The following is a 24,987-nucleotide window of genomic DNA, read 5'->3' as shown; positions in this document are numbered from 1 at the left end:
ATCAGAGGACGCAACAATAAGTTGTCTCAAGTGCGGTCGCAGTAAATAATTTTACCCTGCGGAGCGTAGTAATACATCGTGTAGGTTAAAACTGCCAACAGAAGAAGAAATGGACCGGCAACTTCAGCTTCAAACCCCAAACAGTATCATGTGATTAATCGCGTTTAAATATTTCAATCTGTTGATAGCCATAATATAAGAGCATATGTCTTCATAACAGAGACATGTTTAAATAGTTAATTTAAACACACAACAAAAACATAACATGCATGATGTTTACTTGATTTATGGTTAATTAAGCAAATACTGTAATGTGTTTACTTGAGTTAATGTTTAGGGGACCACTTTAATGAACAAATCGTAATATAAGACATATGTATAACAGAAGCAATACACATAAAACATTTATTTATTCAATATGTGGACAGTAAAGTAGAAGCTTTTTGTCATACAGGACATGGTTATGAAAAAATGTCAAAATTGTAATATGTAAGAAAACTGTAGTGCAGTTACACGCAATGAGATTTGTTTATTCACACCAGAGCTTTGTTCCCACTCCCACAAAGAATCAATGTAGAGCTTATGCCGTAGCCTACACAGATATGCTTGCGTGTCTGGTGTGTCGGCATCGTTCCACTAAAACGCTAGTCTTTGGAACTGAAGGGCTCATGCTGCCGCTGAAGTTAATACATGTTGTGCAAATCTTACTTTTGAAATCACTACAACACAACAAATAGAGAAAACTTTAGATTAGATGGTGCATAGGAGGCAGAAAGTTATGAGGAAATAAATTTCAGATCAAGCAGCTGTTGCTGTCTCCGTCGCTGCAAATTGTATTTCCGAAGAGGTGAGGGTACTCAGGGTACAGAGCTATGCCGGAGAGCCGACAACAAAGCATAAAAAAAGCTTGACATATGTACAAACTGTTACCAGGTTCTAAGTACACTAAGGCTGCTAGATTAGCGTTACTCCTTTTCAAACTTGACCCCAGCATATTAAATTAACCATGAGCAGTTACGAGTTACATACACTGGTGGCTAAAAGAGGCTCAAAATAGAGATATGGACAAATACACAGCGAAGGGAAGAAGGTAGTAAGAGAGAGAAAGAGAGGGATTGAGGAAGGAGTGCAAGAGAGAGAGACCACCATGTTCCTATAGTAAATCAGGGCTGACGGAGTGACCTTTGATAGCCCCAGACAGAAAAGGTTACATGAGCGGTGGAGAAAATGGGTCTATCTGTCACTTACCAGCTAGCTATAAATGATGTTGTGTGTGTGCGTGTGTGTTTTTGTTCGAGGTCAGATGAAGAAAACTAGGTGCATCTATTTTTCATCCAGAGAATATTAACAATAAATGGTTTTCTCTAAAAAAGAAAAATCACTTCATACGCTTTCCTTCATATTTACTCAAGGATACCGAGACTATAATGCATAGTCGCCATATATGAAAAACATTTTTTTTTAGCATGCAGTGTGAAATAAATATATGGTATATAAGTAGGTTGAAATGGCGAGATATACATCACTTTCAAATGACTAAATATTCACTTTGCTTCTGTGTCTCTCTAAATAATGGATCGCAAACGTGCTACAACCTTTAGCCAATTCATCAAAGTCATCACTGCTTTTGCCGTTTAAACGTTCAGCGTCTGGTTTTTCCCTGAGAGTGGCACGCTGGGATCCAGAAAGTGAATAATCTGACACATTTGCAACAGCAACACTTTTTATTTGTTTGGAATAAAAGACCAGTACATTGCAGTCCCAAGCTCCGTTAACACAATATGTAAGAAGGCAAATGCTCCTCAGCGTTGCTTGAGCCCAACAAGCAAAACACATTACCACCTTTAAAGTAGCACCAAAAAAAAAAAAAAAAAAGTGGTTCAAATCCTGCTTTCACCTAATTACTGTATATTCACATTCATCAGCACCTCCAAGGCAGTTTAATAAGTAAATGCTTTGTTGAAGGGCATGATGCCGCTGGTCAACTAATTTATAGCGCAAGCCATGCCATTTATTCGTGCCCTTGATACTCCCCTTAAGCCCCATGTGCCCCTCCAGTGCCAAATGTGCTAAATTAAGCTCACTGTATTTTACAAACCTCAGCGACCCATGCTATCTAATAAACTACTAATGGAGGGAAACGTAGGCATCTCATTAGGCGGCTGCCAAAAGACTTACAAACACACACAAAAACACACACACGACTGGAAGCAACTTTCCTCTGGCACCGAGCCGGACATTAATGATGTTCCAGCTGGTTTTAACAACTATTTATTTATTGAGGGAGTCATTTTGCAGAGCAGGGAGCCTAATGAAGGTGTTTGGGGAATTCTTATGTATTAATCAACCTGCATTTGTAGAGGAGAGGAGAGGAGAGGAGAGGAGGATTATTCATTCATATACACATACGTGCTTGCTCGCACACCCGACACATTTCTTGGGTAAACAGAGGAGAAGGGGCTATTTAAATAGTGACTTGGTGACAATGTGCTGTGATTGACAGGAGAAGGAGGGGGTTGATGGGAGGATCCTGTCAGCGCCTGATAACAGCTGTCTGCTCCGCTCACAAGAGAGACAGAGACAGAGAGTGAGAGACAGAGTAAGACAGACACATGCGCACCTAAACAGATGTGCACGTAACGCCGCACCCTCGCATGCATTTCCAATTTAAGTTGTCAGCTGCATCATTCATTTAGTTACGTAATGCATATGGAAAAACGGCAGATTACGCAGTCCATCATGTAAATTTCCATCGGCGTAAACAATCAATCGGAGCCCGGCGCTGCTCCGTAGCCCCGATGACAAACAGAGATGCAAAGTCACACACGCACGTACACACACACACACACTTATTAAACATTCATCGGAGTGAGTTTAGGGTAATGAACGGGAGTCAACAATGAATTATGGATCATATTCTAATGGTTGACTCACCCCCTCTCATTACTGGCATGCTAATGTGATTGGGAAACAAATGATTATCAGCTTTATTAGAAAGGGAAAAAGAGTAGCCCAAGACACCTCCCTACCCTTTCACCTGAAGAGAGGGACGAAGTGGAATAAAGAGGAAAACTGAGATAAGCAAAAAGCAGCGATCATTTTATCACTTTGGAAATCAGCCGTGGTCCAAAAATTATACTTTTATTCATTATTTGTGTCATTACCATGATTCTCACATGTCATTAAACAGAGCTTAGGATACAAGACAAGTGCAACAACACATTAGTTACTGTAACAACACACAGATCATTACTAATTAACATGTTTTGTATGCAGACTGGGTTTGTTCCAAGCCAGAAATCTCTGTGTTGAAAACAGCAACACATAATGAATTCCTCTCTGCAACACAAAATATGTTTACCAACAGTAATTCTGCTCCGATCTGCCCAGCCCTTAAGCTCCAAACTGATGTAATACATTGGAGTGCGTGCATATGCTCCTTCAGGCATTTATCACAGCCCTGGTCAAGGTGGAGACATCTCCTGCAATCCATCTCGCAGCTTATTGGCACCAAAAGACTCGCTTTTATGCGTTGCCAAGAGATTTATGAGCAACTAAAGGCGCAAATGTGTGTGTGTGTGTATGTGTGCGAATGATGCATACATTAGCAGCATATGCTCACCTCGCAGTCTGAAAGGGATCAAGTTGATGTGCATATTGACACCTCACCTCCCTCTCACTCTTTCCCATCCGCACGTCCCTTCTCCCCTCCCTCCATCCATCCATCCCTCAATCCATCACCTTCTGTTAAAAGCCTGTTAGGAAACCCAATACCTTTCATTAGCACAAAAAGATTAGCTTTTTAGCGGGTGTGTGGTGGTGGCGGTGGGGGTAAATAAAAAATAATCAAAGGATGCCCGCGCCAGACAGCCACTTAGCTTAACCCAGGCTGAGCATGTTCAAACACAAGCACACAGTTATCAGCATGGCATTACACGCCTCACAACACCGATACATCGAGGACTTTCAAACAGTCAAGCAAAGAGTTTCAACCAAAATAAGACATTCACCCTTAGAGAAATCCTTAACTACCAACTACTACAAAATGATTGCTAGCATGAAAGCAAAGCCGATTAAGTTATGACTGATCTTAATCTGTTCGCTTGCAAAATCGTTGTGTTCTTGATGATACACTCATTGAAATGTTAACTAGCTTTTTTCAGATGGCATGAAATTGAGATGAAATGACATGAAAAACATAGCAAAACCATTTCTTTAGAAGGAAATCATGTGGAACTTTAAATACTTGCAGATCTTTATATATTCCTTGCTAAAACACATGTACTTACAAGAAGGGGCAGCTGCTTTTAAATACCCTATAAATAATGTTATATTATAATTATATAATACTTGAGATTCATTGATATACAAGGAATCAATCTGCCTAAAATAAAGACAACTGAATCATTTGCAGTACTTCAGAAATACTTAAGCTCAAAAACAAGTTTTCAAGGGATATTTGGGGCAAAATAAATTTTATTTCTCTGCTCTACATATGTGCATTTTAAGATGGCCAGAGAACAACATTTGGAAAACAGTGGCTCTACACATTATGTCTTTTCACACTGCTGCTTATTTCACCCTCAGTTCTCTTGTGCTCTTTGTTCTTTCTCTCCTTCTGTATTCATTGTACGCCCCTTTCCCCGTGACTCCTCATTTGTCTCTTCTACCAAAGTGCATCATAAATTATTTACAATTATGAACACCTTTATTTTATCTTGGTGTTTGCAGAATTTTGGATTTAAATTATAGAAAAGTGTCTAAAACACGCACAAAAGCAAAATGTGTACAACACAAACACAATATTATATTACACATTAACACTATATTTTGACATTACTGATGATTATGTGAGGTTTTATTACAGGCTCAGATCACTGTAATACCAGTTTGAATGTAGTTACCAAACAGCATTTATGTGTATGCTAATTAGGCCTACTTTTTTTTTTTTTTTTTAATGTGTTCAGGCCACTTTTTGTCTGTATTGAACAGCACATAATGCCAATCCTATTCTGGGCCCAGTGGGCAGCAGTCGCTCTTCTTCTCTCCCGTTTCCATTAACTTCTGTCTTTTTGTGTCTCATATCACACTGTATTTTCCACCCACACCTTCCCCACACAGAAGAAATTATCAGACGAGTTAGTTGGTCATCTCTGTATTGTTCAATACCTTTAAAACTCTAAATTAGACTTGTTTATAGGCAATTATTTTATTATTTTTATTATATACACATATTGGAAAAAACATAGCGGTCCGAAACTATACGACTTTAGCTGCTAAATGCTCCACTGTATGGATGTAATTTTATGGATGTAATAAAGTGAATTGACCAAACATTAGAAAAAATAAAAAAAAAGAGGACATGCAATACTACTGAATCAGACAAGCAGAGTTTACAGCAAGGAGCAGCAAACCGGCTGAAACTAACTGTGGGTTTGGCACGAAAGACAGCACCTTTCATAGAATACATACCCCTACGACCGACTGTCAATATTTAATATTAATTACTATTGGATTGAATTTAGCGGGGGCTTCTCTCTCTTTCTTGTGCACCGTCATCAGCCTTTCTGTCTACAAAGGTTCTCGTTTACCCAGTTCATGGTAGGTTAAACCAAAGGCATGTGGAGTTTTCTTGAAAATGCTTCATCACTCACCCAAGTAGCTTCTTCAGTTCTGAATGACTGGTGGGGAGTTTATATTAGGAACATTTTTGTCTGGTGCCCACTTCAAACTCACATGACTAGAGTCTGTTAACAACCAGATACTCGCTAGCAATTAGAATGAATTGGTTTTGATTCAGTTAAATGTCTTCAAGAAAACTCAACAAGCCCAGTTGCCTTTGTTTTAGTTTATATCTGTGTATGAAGAGTGCATGTTTTTTGCTCAGTAACTGATTGAATTAAGCGGACTTCCCTCTTTGTTTATTCAGTCTCCTATAAGACTAACATAATGTATTCAATGCATAATGAAAGCTGACATCTACACCTTCAAATACAATAGACAGTATGTCAATAAAAAACATGTTTTAAAGGGCCAATCCAATTCTACTGGAGGCAATACAGGTTTCATTCACAACAAAGTACGAGGTACACACAGACACACACTCATTAAGCACATTTTAAATAATCTTAAAAGACTTGTGATCAGCAAAAGCAATACCAGTGTATTTCCCATGGGGCAAGATGGCAGTCCTATTAATCCATCAGACACCTTACAGCACACACACATAAATCCAAACTCACAAAAGCAGAAATGGTTATTTAACCCATTGTTTCCCTGGAGACAGGGTCTTTAACAGTAACAAAGGTGCATCCAATCACTTACATGCTTTTTCCCTGGTGCCTCCTCCCTCCATACAACACAATCTGAGAAACAGGATTACAAGCACAAGCATACATACGCACACACACATGCCTTCACCTAATACCCATCAGCTTTTGGGACACGGGAAAATCTATATTTCATCTGAGGAGCTGGAGTGTTTGTGCACACGCTGAGTTTGTTTGTCATTAGGCCTAACCCCCGTGGCTCACCTAATCAGGTTGCCGTGTATGTGTGTGTTCCGAGTTTGTGAGGGTTTGAGAAAAGCGCGAATAGGGCCACGTGTGCGCGCGTGCCTACAGTTGACAAGTGTACGGGCGCGAGACGCGTGGGAGACGGATCCGTGCAAGCACACACTCGAGGCTGAATTAAAGTTATCGATTTGCCATGGCATGCTCCCACACTGAGATCAAAGCTTAACCCTGATCAATGACTAATCTGTTTGTTTGTTTGTGTGTGCGTGTGTTTTTATGCATCGTCCCAATTTCCATCTTTCTACGCAGATGCATTGATAATTCTCAGACTTCATGTGCTTTGTAACGAGGCTCCATCTTCATCATTAAGGTTTGATGCACGTAACAAGAGCAAAGGAGTACCCAAAAAGGTTCAAGAAAGGCAACTGCTAGAGTTTTGCCACTCATCTGAGTAGCTTCTTCAGTTCTAAGAGGCTGGACAGGAGTTGTGGTCTATGTAGGAACATCTCTGGTTGTTAACAGACGCAAGTCAAGCAAGTTTCTAATGGGTTACACCATTAAGGATCAATTAGACTGCTGAAACCGACAGTCTTCCTTTTTAATATGTGGTTCCAGTGGCAACATCCTGAAATAGACCTGGAGACAATTGCGATACTTTATTACTAGGCTGATTTCTCATGATTGGATGAATCCAATAATTGCTTACACGAGAGGACCACAGAATTATCCTTGATGCCCGTCGACTCAATTCTGCCTTCTATTGTGAATTTTCACATCAAAAAGAACAATAAAACGCATGGTAGCTGTGTCCAAGGTTTCTGACTGATTAGAAAACCCGAGGCCTTTCATTTAAATGTTATTAGCAGAATGCATGAGGTGAAAAGTGAGGGTTTATCATTACTGGGGCATAGACGTACGTATCAGAAAACCACCAAAATTTGCAAAATCTGGGCCATTAGGACTCACCCTCTAGAGACCAAATTTCATGGCGATCCGTTCCATAGTTGAGATATTTTCGATCGAACCATCGATCAAACTGATGGACCAACCAGTTAACTGATTAAATCCACCAACCAAACTGTGATCACCAGTTTCCTGTTGTGGATAAAAGTGCGATTAGCAGATTTATCTAGTGAGCAGGAAGAATATCACAGAGCAGTAAAGTGCATTCACCGATCGAGCCTGTATTACATGAAGCGTCAGCCCTACTGATGTGTCCTTGAACAAGATTTTCTTTGTGACTGAAAAAAAAAAAACCTTCTATAGTAGTTACCATCCAAGTGGCTCCTGCAGAAGACCACACACACTCCATTACAGGGGCTGAAGCCCTGTTTTCCCCCATTCATCTACCCCTGCCTGCGGCCTTAACTCATCACTCCGCTAACAATTACTCAGAGCGTTCCCAAAGCATTTCAGCGCAAAGCTGGGCACTTTCCATACAATAACAAAGGAAGAACAAGTGTCTTTGTGCTAATAAGGACATTGGACAGCACTGCAGTTAACCTACATGCAACATTAAACTAACTGCTGGCCACTGCAACAGTTTCAAATGAATGGCACCAAAATGACAGACAATCAGACCCTTTGCCCTATGATTTGATTCATCAGAGTGAAACCTCAGTCTATCATTTCCTCTCTGTCTACCTTCATTAGCACATCTTCACAAGTAAGGGCTGAGCACCGTGCTGGTCAATCAGACGAAGCATTTGATAAGGGGGATGGTGGTACAGCTAGTGTGACAGTGTGGCTAATTCCCTGCTTTGTTCTCTGACATATTTTAATGGAAACACAGAAACACTCTTCTCCTTTCACCTCATTTAACTAAACCACTGAGCGCGACAAATACATAGGGTACAGATGGTATAATCTAATCACATAAGTGTGGAGGGGGGGGCTTCAAAATGTCTCTGAGGTAGGACAACTGTGCTCAACAGTTTTAATTTTGAGGCCAAGGTAAAAGTAAATGAGACTGAAATTTTTATTCTCTTTCTTGCGGCACCTTTCCGACTCCCACTGCTCGTAAAACTCCACCATCAGAGACAGCCGCTGGACGCGTGTAATTTGTATTTGTTGAGAGGTTACCCAGGTGTATTTCATTCCTTTTTTATTGTTTTATGGTCCTAATATCTCTGAGGTGAGCAGATGATGATAAATCAATACAAACAATACTTTTTCTCTGTGTCAAAGACCAAGGGAGCACTCAGTGTGAGTCTGAGGCCGAATCCGTGCAAACATGCCCCTGCTGGTTTGTGTGTACTACTATCGAAATGAATACCAGAAGTAATGTGTTTACTATATGCTCGCAGTGGACTTAAGCCAAATCCAATTCCGCTACTGACGAGGAGCACACATAATACTCGTGTCCCCGGAGCTTGTATGGGTATTCATAAGCAACGAGAGGATGAGGCATGGGAGAAATTTAGAATTAGAGCATCATGGGGAGTTTCTGTGGAGCCTTATGGAGAAACAGCCCCATCTGCAGGATTTAATGATGACTGGAGGCCATCATAACCCCCCCTTATTCAGTTATGGCACCAAACTTGAAATTCCAGCAGATCTCTTTGTCTCAGCAAAACTTAATGAGCCTCCTGAGAGCACGCCCAGGTGATCCTGCTGTAAGAGGAAACTACCTGTGTTTACCACAGCACAGAACAATGCTGTGTGTTTTTTTGTTTTGTTTTTTAACAGAAAATACTGTATCTGCAGATTTTGGAGAGGGCACTGCTGTACTTTGCTAGTGAATTAAGGGTGTTCTCTTACACGGCGTTGACTTAGTGAACAATATCCTGGAAGTGGTCAGCATGGACTCAGCGTTTCCGAACGCAAGTTACGTGGGTCCCCTCAACTGAAATGCACAAACAAGTGCACACGCACACACTTGATATACTCAGGAGAGCAAGCTCAGGACTTAAATACACAAACACACACATTCTGGGAGATTGGCCATGCTCTCTAACCCCTTCCTGTGTATATGGACCTGCCTCTCAAATATCACTGAGTCCAGACAGAGGAGAAAGACCTTTGCAGAACAAAGGAAAGGTCTGATAAGGAAGAGCTTGCTGGTGACACTCTGCCTTCCCTTCTAACTACAAAGAGACCAGCCGCCCCTGCTGGCTCGTCCGAACTGTCCCCCTCTCTTGACTCATTTCAGGTTTGAGAAAAACACCAAAGACACTGAAACTGGGGAAAAAAAGAAGGGACAGGAGAGGGTTTTTGAAGTGGGTCAGATTGGGGTGATGAAAGGGAAGACGAGGAAAGTTGCAGAGTTGAGTGGGGATGAAGAGAGAAAGAGGAATAGTAACAGAGGGTTAGACTGAGGAGCTCAGAGGGATTAAGCAAAGTAACCTTGACAAGAGCGGTCACATTTCAGCCAAAGTGACTCTTTTTAATGTGTCTGAGGTGTCAACAAGCTGCTTATGTTTTCACATATTTACTCCACCACAACAAAACAGAAAACTCTACAATATAACAGTGTCTGAGAAATGCACACGATTATGGGGTTTGCTTGCTCCAACCCACATGGCTCTCCGTGGTGCCTTTGTGGTTGTGTGTGCCCAAAAGAGCTGGCAGCCATGCAGAGGTATGAGACAGATGTGTGTGTCGGTCATTACTGTAATCGCTCCATTTACTTCATCTACCCTGGGAGGGACGGCTGGTCAGCGCCATCTGGACACACACACACGGCACATACATGGCAATCGCCAGCCATGGTGGAGTTTCATGGGTAGTCAGCCAGCGACAGGAGGGAAGCCTTGAAACGATCTTCACGTGTGTGTGTGCGTGTCTCCAACTGTGTATGCACTGGCCATCTTTTTCCACTGGCTCAATTTCTCTCTTTCCCTGGTGACATTTTTCTCTCTGATTCCTATTCTCGCCTTTTTCCTCATCTCTCTCCCTTTTCATTCATTTCTCTGCCTCCCCTGAGTCCAGCTGCTTCTAAAATACATGAATCTGTCATTTCCCCAGGAGACGACAAGACAAAACGAAAAAAGGCCACAGTGAGTAGTACCAAGTGTGGGCTTGTTCTGCTGCCCAGTGCCTGAGGAGACGATGGTCATCGTTGTGTGTGTGTGTGTGTGTGGGGGTGGGTGTGTGACCGAAAGATACCGAGACGTGGAATTCATCGACATGTAGTTTCCCCCTGACTGAGGACAGGGAGAAGGCGATGAGGACAGAAGCAGATGAGTGGTCGAGGAGCAAGGCAGAGAGCGAGCCAGGCTGAAGCTCCGGACTCAAGAACGGCAGCCCGATTGTCAAGCAACACGTAGTCATGGCAACGACAAATGGAGAGAGTGAGGAAGAGGTGTACAAAAACAGAGGAGGAAAAAAAAGAAACAAGGGAGATGCTTCAGGTTGGACCTACATTGCTGAGAGATTTAAAAAAAGGGGAGTTTAGCTGGTGCTTTGCTATGCTGCACTGGAGAAGAATATTACATCCACTTAAAGGTGATATTTCAGTTATAGTCAAGAGCTGGGAGTTTAAATATTGCCTGAGGACACGTTTTTTTCCATGCCCTCTTACTCCTCCTGTGTAGATTACTCAGCAATGCTCAGTAGTACGCTTGAATATTTATTACTAAGCCCATATCTCGATTCTGCAGTTGATCTTCTCCTCTGTTCCTCCATCCCTCCATTCTCTCTAACATTTGTATTCTGCTAGCTTCCCCTCGTTCTCCACCACGCTGTGCACACTCCTGCCCCCCTCCACCCCCCTTGTCTCGCCATTGGCTCCCTCTCCTGCTCATCTTGCCCTCCGTTGTCCTAAGATCTCTTTTTCTGGCCTCCAATCCCTCCATCCCTGCAGAGCAGAGCTGACATTGGGCATGAGGTCAGAGAGATGGGCAGTCATGCTCCCGCTGTCAGCCGGCTCAAATGGGCTTAGATACAGTGTGTGGAGACACCCAAGGGACACCCGAACTAGCCCTGGGCTCTGGACAGGCGCGCGCGCGCACACACACACACACACACACACACACACACACGTCCCGCACATTCAATCACACACTTTCACTGGCATATAATAATAGGAAGACACACACACACACATTAATAACAACAAAAACTGCACCATCGCTTATAAAATGGCCCTTCAATCTGGCTGCACAAGGCAAAGCTTCTCTGTGGAAGAGCATACGTGCTGGCACACACATGCATTTACTTACACAAGCACTGAATTACACATGGAATTACAGATTTCGGAGAGGACAAATTCCACTGGAAAGCAGCCATGGATTATTAGCTGCTATTGTCAGTCTTACGAAACATTCACCAGCGATGGGTGTTCAGCATTGACAGTAAAAATAAAGATGTAAGCCTCCAACATCACATGTGCATGCATTAAGCATACACTGTATGTCTACATAAAGTGAAAAAATCAACTGTATCTAATGTTTATGACTGAACATTACACCAAAGATGTGGGATTACAGAAAAGACAGCGGCTGTTTTTAAAAGGAAATCCTGTATGATATTATGGGCAATGACTAAACTGCATTCGTACACTATTTTGGAGCAAGTGAATCTTTTCACAAGCCCTCCTTTGTGAGGATGCTACCACAATATATTTGGGGATATTACACATCCCTAAATGTGGTTCAAATGAATGACTGTAAGGTTAGTAATACACTCAAATGTCAGACATCCCCGAAAAGCTCAGGCATCTCCAGTCAGCCCATTTTAAACCCAGGATATGATTACATCTATGTATTAATGCTCAACTCAGAAATTGCGGGATCTTTAAAAGGGTAATCTTTCCTGTGGTATTTTAAGTAACACAGTTACAGAAATGCCCCATTTTTCCACGTTTTTACATAAATGGCATAACATATGTAATAGGATGTCATGGCTGGGGTCACTTTGGATTATAGCTGACGGATGTTGTCAGAAACACTGTATCCCACTGCCCCCGTGTGGTCATGATACACACTGCATAGCTTAGTAGAACAGGATAAATGTAATACCCTTTTCATCTGAGTAAATTAGTCTACAATATTTCTCTCTATTTTGAGTCACAGTGATGTTTTGTAGAGATATAGAGATTGTAAAAAATATATGAACCAAATGTACATATACACAAATGCAATTAATTAAATTATTTGTGTTCTGTATGTTTTAGTAAATCTAATGCTCATGATATATCACTGAAAACGTTAGATGTGTGATATCCTTACCTGTCCTGAAGGAGCCCGTGTAGGTAGGTCTCCTCTGGAGGCTCAGTTTACAGGATAGGGTTGCAGGACATACTGGCTGCACAAATAGCTGCCGCCGTTCAGGGTGATAAAGCCAGTTCATACGGCGTTGTCACAGTGACAAGAGCACCTGTCCATCAAGGTGTATCACTTTTCCAGCAGACAGAGAGGAGGGGGAAAAAGCTGGACAGTGGGAAGAGGCTGTCATTGGTATGTGTGGAGAAATATACATTTAAAGCTTCTGATCTTGACAAGAAGGACCGAAGTAAGTTTGTACCCGTTACCTCGCTCTACGTGATCCTCTTTTCTGGTTTCACATTCCTTTACACACCGACTCAAGCAGCTTTTATCCCCTTCTTCTTCTCGCCAGCCGAGTCTCCATGGCCGAGGCCAACAGCACGAGAAGTACCAGTGGAGGGGTGCGTGTCCCCCAGGAGCCCTCTCTCAAGTCTGGGGTGGTGTTGTCAGATGAGAGAGTTGACTTCCTTCGGGAGCAGGTCTTCTGCGTGCTGCGGGTTAAGACGGATAAGTGGAACCGCTTCATTGGTGCGGAGGAGAACCAGAAGATTATACTGGATTTTCTGGACCACATCTGGACCAACAGGCTGCTGCTCTTCACTGGACCTGGAGGGACACTGCATGCAGGGGATGCTCAAGTAAGGAACACATAATGATAAAAACACACAGATGTTGTTCGTCTATAAATCTCTCTATATCTGTGTGATAAATATAGAACTGTGACAAGACCTGTTTGTCTGTCTAGTGTGACAAAAATCATCACCAAAATGATCTGCAAAACTCCTCATATTCTGCAAATGTTTACATAAACACAGTCAAGCACACGCAGACACATAATGAACAGATCGTAGCTCTACAACCAGACAAAAAGCTGGCCTACTGGTATATAACTACTTCCCCTGGGCTCGGTGTCTACAGTTAATCTAACATACGCGTTTTTTGAAATAAGTCGCTACTTATTTCTAGTGCTTTCAATGCTGTTGAAAGCATTCCTACTGTTTTTGAACCCGTGAAGACGTCCCCACCATGGAAGACCAAGCTGCTGTGTGTGCTAAAGAAGGGAGTAAAGAGAATCGCCCGCCAAGGATTCAGACACCAATTCCGACTGGGAGAAGTGCCTGGATACCCAATGGAGCACCTACCTGTCATCATCTCTGAGGTCTGGTAGTGTATGTGTGTGTGTAAATATGTATTATGCAGTTCACCACGGTTTCACTACATGATGTCTGCAGACCCATGGGCTGTCCAGCTTGAAGTGTTGCTAGAAGGATGGAAGTAGAATACAAAGATCTGTGTGTATAATAGAGGACATGTGTCCAAACTTACCCTAAAGCCAGTGCGTGTTCATGCAGGTGCTCGTGTGCGTGCTGTCAAACGGTCTGAACCATGAGGACTGGCCGAGGGTGGTGTCTGATGACATCCATAGGCACCTGGAGAGGTTGAGGAGCAAGGTGGTGACTCTGAGAGGCCGCGCCGAGGGACGAACACTGTTGCCCCTTCCTCTGTGTGTGGAGAGGGCACGGCCTCAGGACATTGCACTCAGGTCAGTGTGCTGGTGTGCATGCGCTGTGGTGGAATGTAACTATGTATATTTACTTAAGTATTATAGTCAGTTTTGCATTTTGTGCAGTTTTACACTTGTATGTCTACTTCCACTCCATCTCTGAAGTAAATATTGTTATGGCTACTTTCAAGAATCTGTTCCCTAACAGTTCTGATGTATTCAGAATGATCTACAGTGTAGAAAACAATAAAAAAAAATAATGATGAAACCAATAAATGGCAAGGTGTGCCCAAACATTTAACTGTTACCGAATGCACTGATCAGCCACAGCATTAAAACCACTGACATGAGAAGTAAATAACACTGACCATCATGTTCTGCTGGGAAAATTCATGAAGAAACGTGAAAAACAGCACCTGGCCTCCAAGTTCACTAGATCCTAAGCTGATCAAGTATCTGTGGGATGCACTGGAACAAGAACAAAAAAAAAAACGTCTGTTTCATGGTTCTCACTGAGAAATAAATCTAAAAAAGATGATATAGCAGCAAGACAATGAGCAAACCTTAAACACCCACAACAATAAAATGCAATGCATCAAATATTAAAACACAGACATTTCTTTTAGAATACATTTACTTTAAGTACTTGAGTGAAGTTTTGAATGCAGGATTTTACTTGCAGTGGAGTATTTTTACAGTGTGGTATTGCTACTTTTACTTTTAAGGATTTGTAAAGAAGAGGACATGACAACAGGCATGTGTGTGAGCGACAAATAAATAGTCATGGTAAAATAAGTCAAGCCCAGTCCCATAGCCAAACTTAATTTGTAAACAAAACCAAAAGGACATTTGACGACACTCACCTCAGTCCGCTAAACGATCGTCTGTTGAGGTGGAAAAATCCGACGTCCGCATCGCAATAAATTACAAAAACAATCCTAAAACCAAACGTTTGCCATTAGCTTACCCCAACTTCCCAGTGGTAATTGTACCCGGAAGTGAAATGCTGCCGCGCTTGTAAGAAACGAATAATTGAGAAAAAGAAAAAAAAAAACACAAATAAATAAAAATTGATAAAAACTCACAAAAGGGTAACGCCTTATAATATTTACATGTTGTGTTATATGTATTTATTATTAGTCGTGTATTTCACAAGAACACAAGACACATGACGAAAAGTAAGGTCAACATGCCGGACGCCATCTTTGTTTGCCAATCTGTTCTGTACATTGGATAGTTTTCATCATAGGCATATATGTCTGTATATATGCTTATGGTTTTCATTTCGGTTAGTCTCGGTCCTTCAGAAACGGGAAATATAAGTTAAGTGGTAATTTTTTTTTCTGTGTCATGAGGGGCATATTTTCTGTATTTGTCATTGTGGAAATAACTGATATCCACAAACTGGCCTATTACCACTGGCTACTGCATAATGGAGAGAGTTAAATGCAACTGAATGTACTGTAGCATGAAATTATATACTTCAGGTCATAAATGTGTTGGTAAAAATAGCACAAAAAGGGTTGTTATGGTCACACTATTATAAACTGTTTTATAGGCTGACCATGATGACATTTACAGTTTAAGAGAATAGTTAATTTTTCCTGTTTTCAATTTGCCTAATGTACATTCATGTGTCATAGCTCACATAGATCCTGTTTTTATCCATTCTCCTTCCCCCTCAGCCCTTCCGGATGGCCGCTGGACCATGGCTTGTTATACTCTATAGAAACTCTGATAGTTCAGTGGTCTGGACAGATCTGGAATGTGCTGAAGAAAGACTCTGGTGCGGCGCTGCTCCAGGGAGGCCACCCAGGCCCCAACGTGGAGCTCCAGTTCTGGGCCACTCAGAGAGAAAACCTGCTGGGCATCCAGTCGCAAGTATGACAGATTGGCTCCGTTGAAGTTGGCAGGGGTGCAGTCGGTTCATGATGCAAACTGAAACTGCACCTCTCAAACTGCTAGTAATGGAAGTGTTTGGTAATTCATAGATATAAGGCACTTGTTATTAAAAAACAAATGATTTTGAGTCAGCAGATTGATAGGACTAAACTGGCCCCAGACACTGAGCTATACACCAGTCAGCCACAACATTAAAACCACTGACAGGAGAAGCAAATAACACTGATCATATATCTGTGGGATGCACTGGAACGAGCCTGATCCACACAGTCCCTCCCCTTACAGGGCAGAGAAAAAATAATTGGTACAGAACATCTACAAAACATAGGAGGTTATATGTGGTGTGTGTAAGGGTATTGAGCTTAGAGGAAAGTATATGTATGCAGTTATTTATTAGTAATATTATTTGAAGTGTGTTTTACAAGGTTTGTATAATGAAGTGGCCACTGAATGTAGATTTTCTTAATAGGATGCCTTTGTTTTCAGATCCAGAGCTCCAAAGTGGAGCAGATTATGGAGATCCTGAAAAAAGTCAAGAGCAGTTACTACTCTGCCTTTAAGGACATCTGCCTGAAAGTCAGTGAGGGTAAATCAGCATTATTTATCAGTTCTAGTTAATCAATCCTTTCATTCTTCATCAGCAGTCGCTCACAGCCCAACTGCTCATTTAGTCTTACTTAAGAATCAAATTAATTGTTTTAATACATGCTGCACCCAGAATTTGCAGCTATTAGCACTGCGTTCCCCTTCCAGCACTTTTGCCCTTTTTCCGTGACATTATACTCATTTAGCAATTGACAGTGTTGATCTCAGTCATAGAAACACACCTATTAGATACAATTAATCCCATATGCAGAATATCCACTAATGCTTCTGGATGTAATTATCACAGCCGTACTGGAAGCAGAGGACATAGATCTGTATCTACGCCCTCTAAGGAGACAGATCAGCAACTTAGAAGAGAGGAGTTTTCCACAGATGGATGCTCTGCTGCCTCCTCTCTTTCACACACTCTGCCTCATCTGGAGTCATTCCCAATACTACTGCACTCCACAGCGCATGGTGGTCCTCCTGCAGGAGTTCTGCAACTTGATCATTGACAAGGTACAGTGAGGTATGTGAAGGATCAAAGAGGATCAAAGAAGAGAAATGAAGTAACTTTGTGTAATTGTGTGTCTGTATACAGGCCTTTGCCTACCTCATCCCTGAAGAACTGTTTAAGATGGAGCTTGAGGAGGGGATGGAGAGAGTACAGATAAGCGTCTCAGTTCTGCGCACCTTCAAACAGCTGTTTCACACTCACCGCCAGCGGATCCCTAATTACTACAGACACAGCCAGAACGTCAAGCTGTGGGACTTTCCAGCGACACTTGTGTTCAAGCGATCGGATTGCATCATGGAGAGGCTTCTTATGATCGAGGTGTGTGGGTCATGAAGCAAAGCTCTCTATGCTAAAATGCACATTTAGCTGTCACTTAAAAAAGATTTGGAAAACTGACAGTTTTCATCTAATAGGTATTCATTTCTTCATATTTACACAGAGTAAACAGCAGTATATATATATATATATATATATTTGTAGTGCATATGTTTGATTTATTGTTGAGAATATCAAAACAGCCACCTGCTTTTATCATGTATTTATTATTTACTAGCTTTACCTCAGTCCTGTCACCCTGATTCACCAGTGGCATTTCTAATTTCATTTATAGGAACTTTTTGCAACCGCACTGGACTTCCTGAAGCTGGAGAAGATCGAATTAGGTGGCTCCAGAGGGAAAATCCTAAGCGAGATGGTCTTCAGTATGAGCGAGGAGTTTCATGACCGCTGGCGGACTCTCCGAGAGAGCAAATACGACCCTTTGGACTATACTAATGATGTGAGTCCCAGTGAGATTGTTGCAGTCATCTGTGATATCACGCTGCTATTTAAGCCCAAAGGAATATGATTCACGGTGTTTTATAAGTGGCATTGACTGGCACAGCCAAATAATAAAAAATAGCAATTAGATGTGATTTTTCCGCCCAGCAGTACAGTAATTGAAAGGTAGCAAAGCAAAGTTGCTAAGCAACACACAAGAACCGGCGACAGGAGCCCTTATCTGCCAGCACATCAATATTTAATTTAATAGATATTTTACAACAGTGTGACTCAGAACAGGAACTCAATCAGAAATTGATTCGTGTTATAATATATTTTTTTCGACTCTGTTATTCCAGTCAATACTGAGCAGCTGAGCTAACTGAGAATTTAGGCACTGACTGTTCAATTGAGAAGAAATTAACAATTTAACAACCGTAATTTCCTGTCTGATGCCTTCTTTTCTGCAGGATTTCGTGTGTCACTACAGGCGATTCGTGGAGCAGAACAGAGATTTTGACCAGAGGCTGGGAACTGTCCTCAATTTGGCTTTTCAGCACTCCAAAAACCTGAAGTCAACCTTTAAGGTAAATCTGTTATACAGAGACCCCTTAAACAATACTATATTTATTAATATACCTTCATGTTACTAATATTGTGTGAAAAGAGCAAGTGGAAAATGTTCAGAATATTATCTACTATAATCTCAACTCCTAATGAGGACGACTGGTCCTCCTTTTATTCCCAAAAACTGATTTTGAGTCGATAGATTGATGACTAGGAGTTGTGTTATTTTTATTCATAGTGTGCTTTCACCCTAACACTTGTGAAACTGCTGTTTTTCTCTTCTAGCTATTGAAGATTTTTGGCACCCTGCTTGAGAGACCCAGAATCCACCAGCTGTTTTCTCCTAATTACACCGTGTTGTTGTCCATGTTCAACCAGGAGATAGACCACTGTCAGTTCATACTTGATCAACACAGAAATGGGGTGAGAGAGGCTAAAGCGTCTTGCAAATTTGGATATTGATGCACATGCATCAGAATAAAACTACAAGTGTGGTTTAGCACACTAAACTACTTCAAAACAGGGCAAACATTCAAATGAAACATGTGTCATTATGATTCGCACACTTGTGCTATCCATGGGAAAGTAACTCATTAAGCCTTGCGTTTTTCAGCTACAGTCAGGCTCTGCAGTCCTGGGAAAAAATATGCCATCAGTGGCCGGTAACCTCAAATGGTCACAGGAGCTTCGGAGTCGTATCCTCACCAACAGGAGCAACCTCTGCCAGCTGGCCCACATGTATATACAAACTCTGCTCCTCATGCACACTGACGCACACAATTATTCTACGTTAGGTCTGACATAGGGCTGCACAATTAATCGTTTTGAATCATGATCTTAAATCAAACCCTTCTTCAATTAATTAATTTTTACATGACAGCAAATCAGCCATATTTGCATTAGCAGGGAGACCTGCTGCATCAGACCAAGTGTTCCTTCCCCTCACTAAGCTGTTTCAACACATTAGAGAACAACCTGATGATCTGTGCTCAATAAGACGGGGAAAATTTGAAAACAAATCTAATGTGTGTGACATTCTTAAATAAAAAAATAAAAAACATGTCAGACAGATTATGATACGCTGCTGCTTGTTCCGTCTTTTTACTGACATTTCTCCCAGACATAATGCAGTGTGCACCACAGTATGGTGTAGTATGGCGGATGAAAATACACAAACATCCCTCAGTTTTAGTTTGAAGCCTCAAATGGTTGATTAATTAGACGTTTGGCTACATAAGTAGGACTAAAATTGAGGTTTACAATGTCCTTGATAATACACTGTCATGTTAGATCATACAGTAGATATTTTGTTGATGTGAGGCACACATTTCATTTGTTTTCCATCTTCCTAACGGAAAAACTTAACTATATTACAAGGAGAGAATATAATGCGATAGGTGATGTAAATTCTGAGTTAAAAAAAAAAATACAGATTCACATTTTGCCTATAATTGTGCAGCCCTAGTGTATCATACAGTTGTTTAAACTAATAATTGACATTGCCTGATTAAATTATATGCAAGATATCATCCAAAGCGCAATAAGCACTTGAAATATCTTTTTTTTCATCAATATTTTACTTTTATTAAATCTGAATTAAATTCTACCACACAGAATAATAAAATACAGATGACATATTGTGTTAATCTTACTTTCTCTTTCCCATAAATTCTTTCACCTTCAGGCCTCTTGGTTGTGCCGAGGCAGACGATGTGCTCCTGAAGTGTGAACGGGTTCTTGGGGTTTTGGACCAGCATGACGAGGAGCTGTTCTCAGAGTGGACAGAGGGGCTGGAGGAAACCTGTCAAACACACCTCAATGAACCGCTGTTGACAATGGACACAGACTCAGGCCTGTTCCAGGTCAACTTCAGCCCAGCTGTAAGTGAAAAGATTTAGTCTTTTAATTTGAATAAGTAGATGAATTATTTTTTAGCAATTACCATTATATTTGAAGGAATTCACTAAATACAGTAGATCCAACATGAAAGTCAGACAAACTTTGTGTGATCCACAAAGTTCAGCAGAAATGCAGCAATCTTAAAATCAGCCGCTATCATCCTAGTTTAAACAGCTGTTTTTATATTGTCTCTCCCTCTCGCTTTCCCCAGCTGGCATCAGTGCTAAGGGAGGTGAAGTATCTGAGCATGCTGAAGAACCAAAACATCCCTAAAGCAGCTCTTCACCTCTATTCTAAACGAGAGAAACTATACATGGTGGGTACACTGAACATTGTCAGACAGCTGTATTTGTGAGCGTTGTCTCTTTAAATTACTTTTAACCTGTAGTGATCATGTATTCATGTTGTTTTTGTTTTGTTTTTTAAATCATGCAGTACACACAGACACTGACCTTGGTGACCCAATGGTACAACCAGCTCCACAGTACCATCCTGGCTGTAGAGATGGGTTTGGTGAAAGATGAGATGAATGGGATGAGACGACAGCTGGATCCGGCCCTCGGGGAGCTGACCTGGGCTCAGGATGACCTATGGGACTACATCCAGAGAACACGAGACCTGGTCAAGGTACTTTCATTTTTTAGGAGAAATTTCTGAACTTTGAACTGCCGGCAAACAAAAGTAATGCAATATGACGCTGCTGAACAGGAAATGTAATATTTGGTTGTGAGTTGTTTTATTTTTGCTGTGGCCAGAGCATTTCTAGTCGTGTCCAGAAGAGTAAGGCTAATGTGGAGGCCATCCAGGCCCTTATGGGTAAATTCAGCAACCGGGCTTTCATCACAAGAAAGAGCCGGGACTCTACGCTCCTCATCTTCTCTGACATTGAAGACAGTGTCTCCAAACAGCATGTTCTCATCACTAGTACAGGGGAACAGATACACAAGCTACTCCAGGTAAATTCACATCTTGTTCTTCATGCTGGAGAGAATAATACAAGCACATTTTAACAATGGAGATGTTGACACCCCAGAACTCACATTATTATCTGTTTTTTTCCCTTCCTCACTCCTTCTAACTCACCTCCCCAATGCACTGTTCTCCAGGAGAACCAGTCTCTGCTCGGTGTGACAAATCTAGACAGCAGCGAATGGCAGGCCTACACAGAGTATGTTGACCGGATGATCCTCTCCGGCTTCTCCAGTGCAGTTCGCTGCTCCCTGCAGTACCTCATGGACAATACAGATGCAGCCCAGCGCATCTCACCACTGTTTGAAGTCCAGCTGGTACTCAACAGCAATGAAATGACCTTTGAGCCTTCGTTAGACTTAAGCCACAGTGGTAACTTTTATGATATTGTGGATAAGATGGTGGCTAACATCACCAGCATGGCGTCGTTCATTCCCAGAGTGGCCGTCCACAAACAGCTGGATAACTATCAGGTTACAGCATGCATTCATGCGCATAAACATATTTGCATTTACGGACACCCTTGTAATATGCTATCTTGGTTTTCTATGTTGTAGTGTGACATAAATGAAATGGAGGATTTGTCAGAGATGTGCCAGATAATCCGCTCACGGGCACATGCAGCTGTCGCCAAGGTAACGGTATTTTCTTCCCTCCACAAATGGAGGCTTATTTATGATGTGTGAAGGCATATAGTTGAAAAGGCTGTGTTGATTTTCAGGTCAGGGAATATCAGGCATCATTTTCCAGCTACCGCTACCTCTGGACTGATGACAGGTTAGATGCTGTCTCTATTTAGTTACCTGCAATCCACAAATTTCTATAATACACATTTTTAAGGGTTGTTTTATCTCAATGTTTGCAGGTCTGAGTTTATGAGACAGTTCCTGCTTTATGGCCACGTGTTAAGTACAGAAGAAGCTGAGCTCTATGCCGACTATGAACTAAAAAAGAACCCACCCACCCTGGACAACTTTAAAGAACAAGTATGTTGCACATTTGTGATTCCTTTATCCTTTAGCTTTCATTTATTTTAACTAGCATTTAAAAACGTGGTTAGTATAACCAATTCTCACTGTATCGTTCTTTATTTCAGATCAATTTGTTCGAGTCTCTGTATGTAAGAGTGAGTAAAATGGAGGACAGGAGGGTGTTTTGTGGTTGGCTGCAGCTGGACATCAGACCCTTCAAGCACACACTGATGAATGTTATCAAGCGGTGGAGCTGGATGTTCAAAGAGCACCTACTCAACCACGTAAACGAGAGGTTAGACGTGTATAATAAACAAGAATTAATCATTCTAAATGGACAACATCTACCATAACAGAACATAATTATCAAAGTATTTCCAAATAAAGAAAAGACATTAAAAGCCGCTTTCATTATAACCACACCACTAAGTGTACAAAGGGGAGCTGGTACAAGGTTCTTTTTATGTAATCATAAGTCTGGAAATATTTTCATTTCCCTTTGACTCTTAAACCATCATCTTCTTTGTTTTCTATTCTGCAGCGTGAGAGAACTATCCTCCTTTGTCCAGGACACGGCCCGCGGCCTATCCACTAAGGTGTCAGATGGCGACTATACAGGTCTCGTGGACATCATGGGACACCTCATGGCCATAAGAGACAGACAGATCAGCAACGAACAGCACTTCAAACCACTCAAGTCTACTGCGGAGCTCCTCAAGACCTATGGACAGCAACTTCCAGAGAGTGTCTACACGCAGCTAGAAGTGTGTACCAGCGCACAAACACACACACACCATTTCAGTGGCAGCTACAAATATACACAGCTTTTATACAGTACCTAACATTATTTTCTCCCATGCCACACAACCCAGGAGCTGCCTGAAAAGTGGAAAAGCCTAAAAAAAATCGCCTTCACAGTCAAACATGAAGTGGCGCCATTACAGTCGAATGAAGTCGCAGTTATACGGAGGAAATGTGTTCGGTTTGAGGTGAGGCTGTGTGTGAGCGGGGTCGGATGTCAGTCCGGCAGCCCCTTACAAAGAGCTCAATATCTGACATATAAACCTTCCTACTTTCTTTCCTGCATTATAAATGACGCCACACCCCCCAGTATGTCTACAGTGATAGATGGAGAGGAGAAGGAAGATATGCATAAATCTGAATTTGCTATATTTCTCTTTTTAGGTCAAGCAGTATGAGTTCAGAGAACAATTTCGCACTGAATCAATCTTTAAGATCAATTTGGAGGAGCCGTATAAACTAATGGATAAGGTGAGAGGTTCCGATTAATAAGGAACATGTGGCAGTTCTAAATATAAAGTAGCACACAGTGTATGATGAACTAAAATCTGTAGAACAATACAGTTTAAATTAACAGCATTTCAAAATGTCTGCGTCCAGTCTAACAGATCGGTAGCAGTGATGGAGATGGAAATGAAGAAACTGCAGGACACAGCTGATCTGTTTGAGGTCAGCTTCCCGGAGTACAAGCAGCTGCGCCAGTGTCGCGCCGACATCATACTCGTCAAAGCTGTCTGGGACATGGTCATCTTTGTGAAGGTGCGTATTAATCACGCTGACATTGTGTGCTTTTTGAGCTCCAAAAATGAATCTGTATTGTGATAAAATAACCATCTACACAAGTATTCCCAAGATATGTGCTGATCCATCTACACATCTATAGATGTTAGAGTTTCCAGTGCTCTAATTTCCTGTTATACTGCAAGTTCAAATAATGCTCTCAACCTCCTGTCAATCCTAGACCAGTATACTGGACTGGACCAAGACTCCATGGAAAGAGATCAACGTTGAGCAGATGGACATGGAGCTCCGGCGCTTTGCTAAAGTACGAGAAGTTCCTGTAGTATGACTTTTAGTCTATTCTATAGTTTAAAGAAAATATTGAATATTTCTGTTGTGCTTTGAAGGAGATGAAGATGTTGGATAAGGAAGTACGGGTGTGGGATGTCTATGTGGGTCTGGAGTCGACTGTGAAAAACCTGTTGACCTCTCTGAGAGCCATCAATGAGTTGCAAAACTCTGCTGTCAGGGAGAGACACTGGCAACAGCTGATGAACACCACTGGGGTATGAGAATATCTCTGCTGCTGTTTTACTGTGTTTTTTGGTAATAATTTAGTAATGTTTCACTAATGATCATGTTCTGCCCTTTATTAAATATTTTACTCTCTCTTGAGTTTATTTCTGTTTTTCAGCGAGTCTTCATGTTCTTTACGTTCATTCACCTAGTCTGCTGACTTTTCTTCAGGTTCAGTGAACCCAATTATCCTAACCTGAAATCTAATGCTACACATGGCTACCATGTCTTACTCTTTGGTTCCCAGGTCAGGTTTGTGATGGGGCAGCACACCACCCTGGGGGACCTCTTGGAACTGCAGCTTCATCGTGTGGAGGATGAGGTTAAGAACATAGTGGACAAGGCTGTGAAAGAAATGGCCATTGAGAAGGTGGGGAAACCAGAACAGCCTGTTATTATACAAAGTTGTGAGTGTTAATGGATCAGTAATTTGATTTTCACTATTTAAGGACCAACTAACCAAAACGTTTTCTTGTTGATTCTGCCATAGTACAGT

General features: G+C 41.6%; 1 protein-coding gene across 1 annotated transcript in view; it reads left to right on the top strand.

Annotated features, from left to right (window-relative positions):
- Positions 1 to 13,850: 13,850 nt before the first annotated feature.
- Positions 13,851 to 24,987, top strand: part of dnah9l (dynein, axonemal, heavy polypeptide 9 like) — a gene marked incomplete at its 5' end in the record, with an annotated part of 34,863 nt that continues 23,726 nt past the window's right edge. Inside the window, 26 exons of the mRNA XM_084546641.1 lie at positions 13,851 to 13,880; positions 14,074 to 14,264; positions 15,911 to 16,106; positions 16,614 to 16,713; positions 17,020 to 17,231; positions 17,314 to 17,547; positions 17,840 to 18,007; positions 18,459 to 18,575; positions 18,841 to 18,978; positions 19,169 to 19,293; positions 20,240 to 20,435; positions 20,666 to 20,770; positions 20,890 to 21,081; positions 21,210 to 21,410; positions 21,561 to 21,896; positions 21,981 to 22,058; positions 22,145 to 22,200; positions 22,289 to 22,409; positions 22,520 to 22,689; positions 22,936 to 23,158; positions 23,267 to 23,383; positions 23,580 to 23,666; positions 23,796 to 23,954; positions 24,157 to 24,240; positions 24,323 to 24,481; positions 24,739 to 24,861. Coding sequence (XP_084402767.1) covers positions 13,851 to 13,880; positions 14,074 to 14,264; positions 15,911 to 16,106; positions 16,614 to 16,713; positions 17,020 to 17,231; positions 17,314 to 17,547; positions 17,840 to 18,007; positions 18,459 to 18,575; positions 18,841 to 18,978; positions 19,169 to 19,293; positions 20,240 to 20,435; positions 20,666 to 20,770; positions 20,890 to 21,081; positions 21,210 to 21,410; positions 21,561 to 21,896; positions 21,981 to 22,058; positions 22,145 to 22,200; positions 22,289 to 22,409; positions 22,520 to 22,689; positions 22,936 to 23,158; positions 23,267 to 23,383; positions 23,580 to 23,666; positions 23,796 to 23,954; positions 24,157 to 24,240; positions 24,323 to 24,481; positions 24,739 to 24,861 — 3,918 coding nt within the window. The remainder of the gene's footprint in view (positions 13,881 to 14,073; positions 14,265 to 15,910; positions 16,107 to 16,613; positions 16,714 to 17,019; positions 17,232 to 17,313; positions 17,548 to 17,839; positions 18,008 to 18,458; positions 18,576 to 18,840; positions 18,979 to 19,168; positions 19,294 to 20,239; positions 20,436 to 20,665; positions 20,771 to 20,889; positions 21,082 to 21,209; positions 21,411 to 21,560; positions 21,897 to 21,980; positions 22,059 to 22,144; positions 22,201 to 22,288; positions 22,410 to 22,519; positions 22,690 to 22,935; positions 23,159 to 23,266; positions 23,384 to 23,579; positions 23,667 to 23,795; positions 23,955 to 24,156; positions 24,241 to 24,322; positions 24,482 to 24,738; positions 24,862 to 24,987) is intronic.

The sequence above is a fragment of the Chelon labrosus genome (assembly GCF_963514085.1).
Source record: "Chelon labrosus genome assembly, chromosome: 6".
Taxonomy (NCBI): Eukaryota; Metazoa; Chordata; class Actinopteri; order Mugiliformes; family Mugilidae; genus Chelon; species Chelon labrosus.
This window is presented reverse-complemented; position numbering and strand designations above follow the sequence as displayed.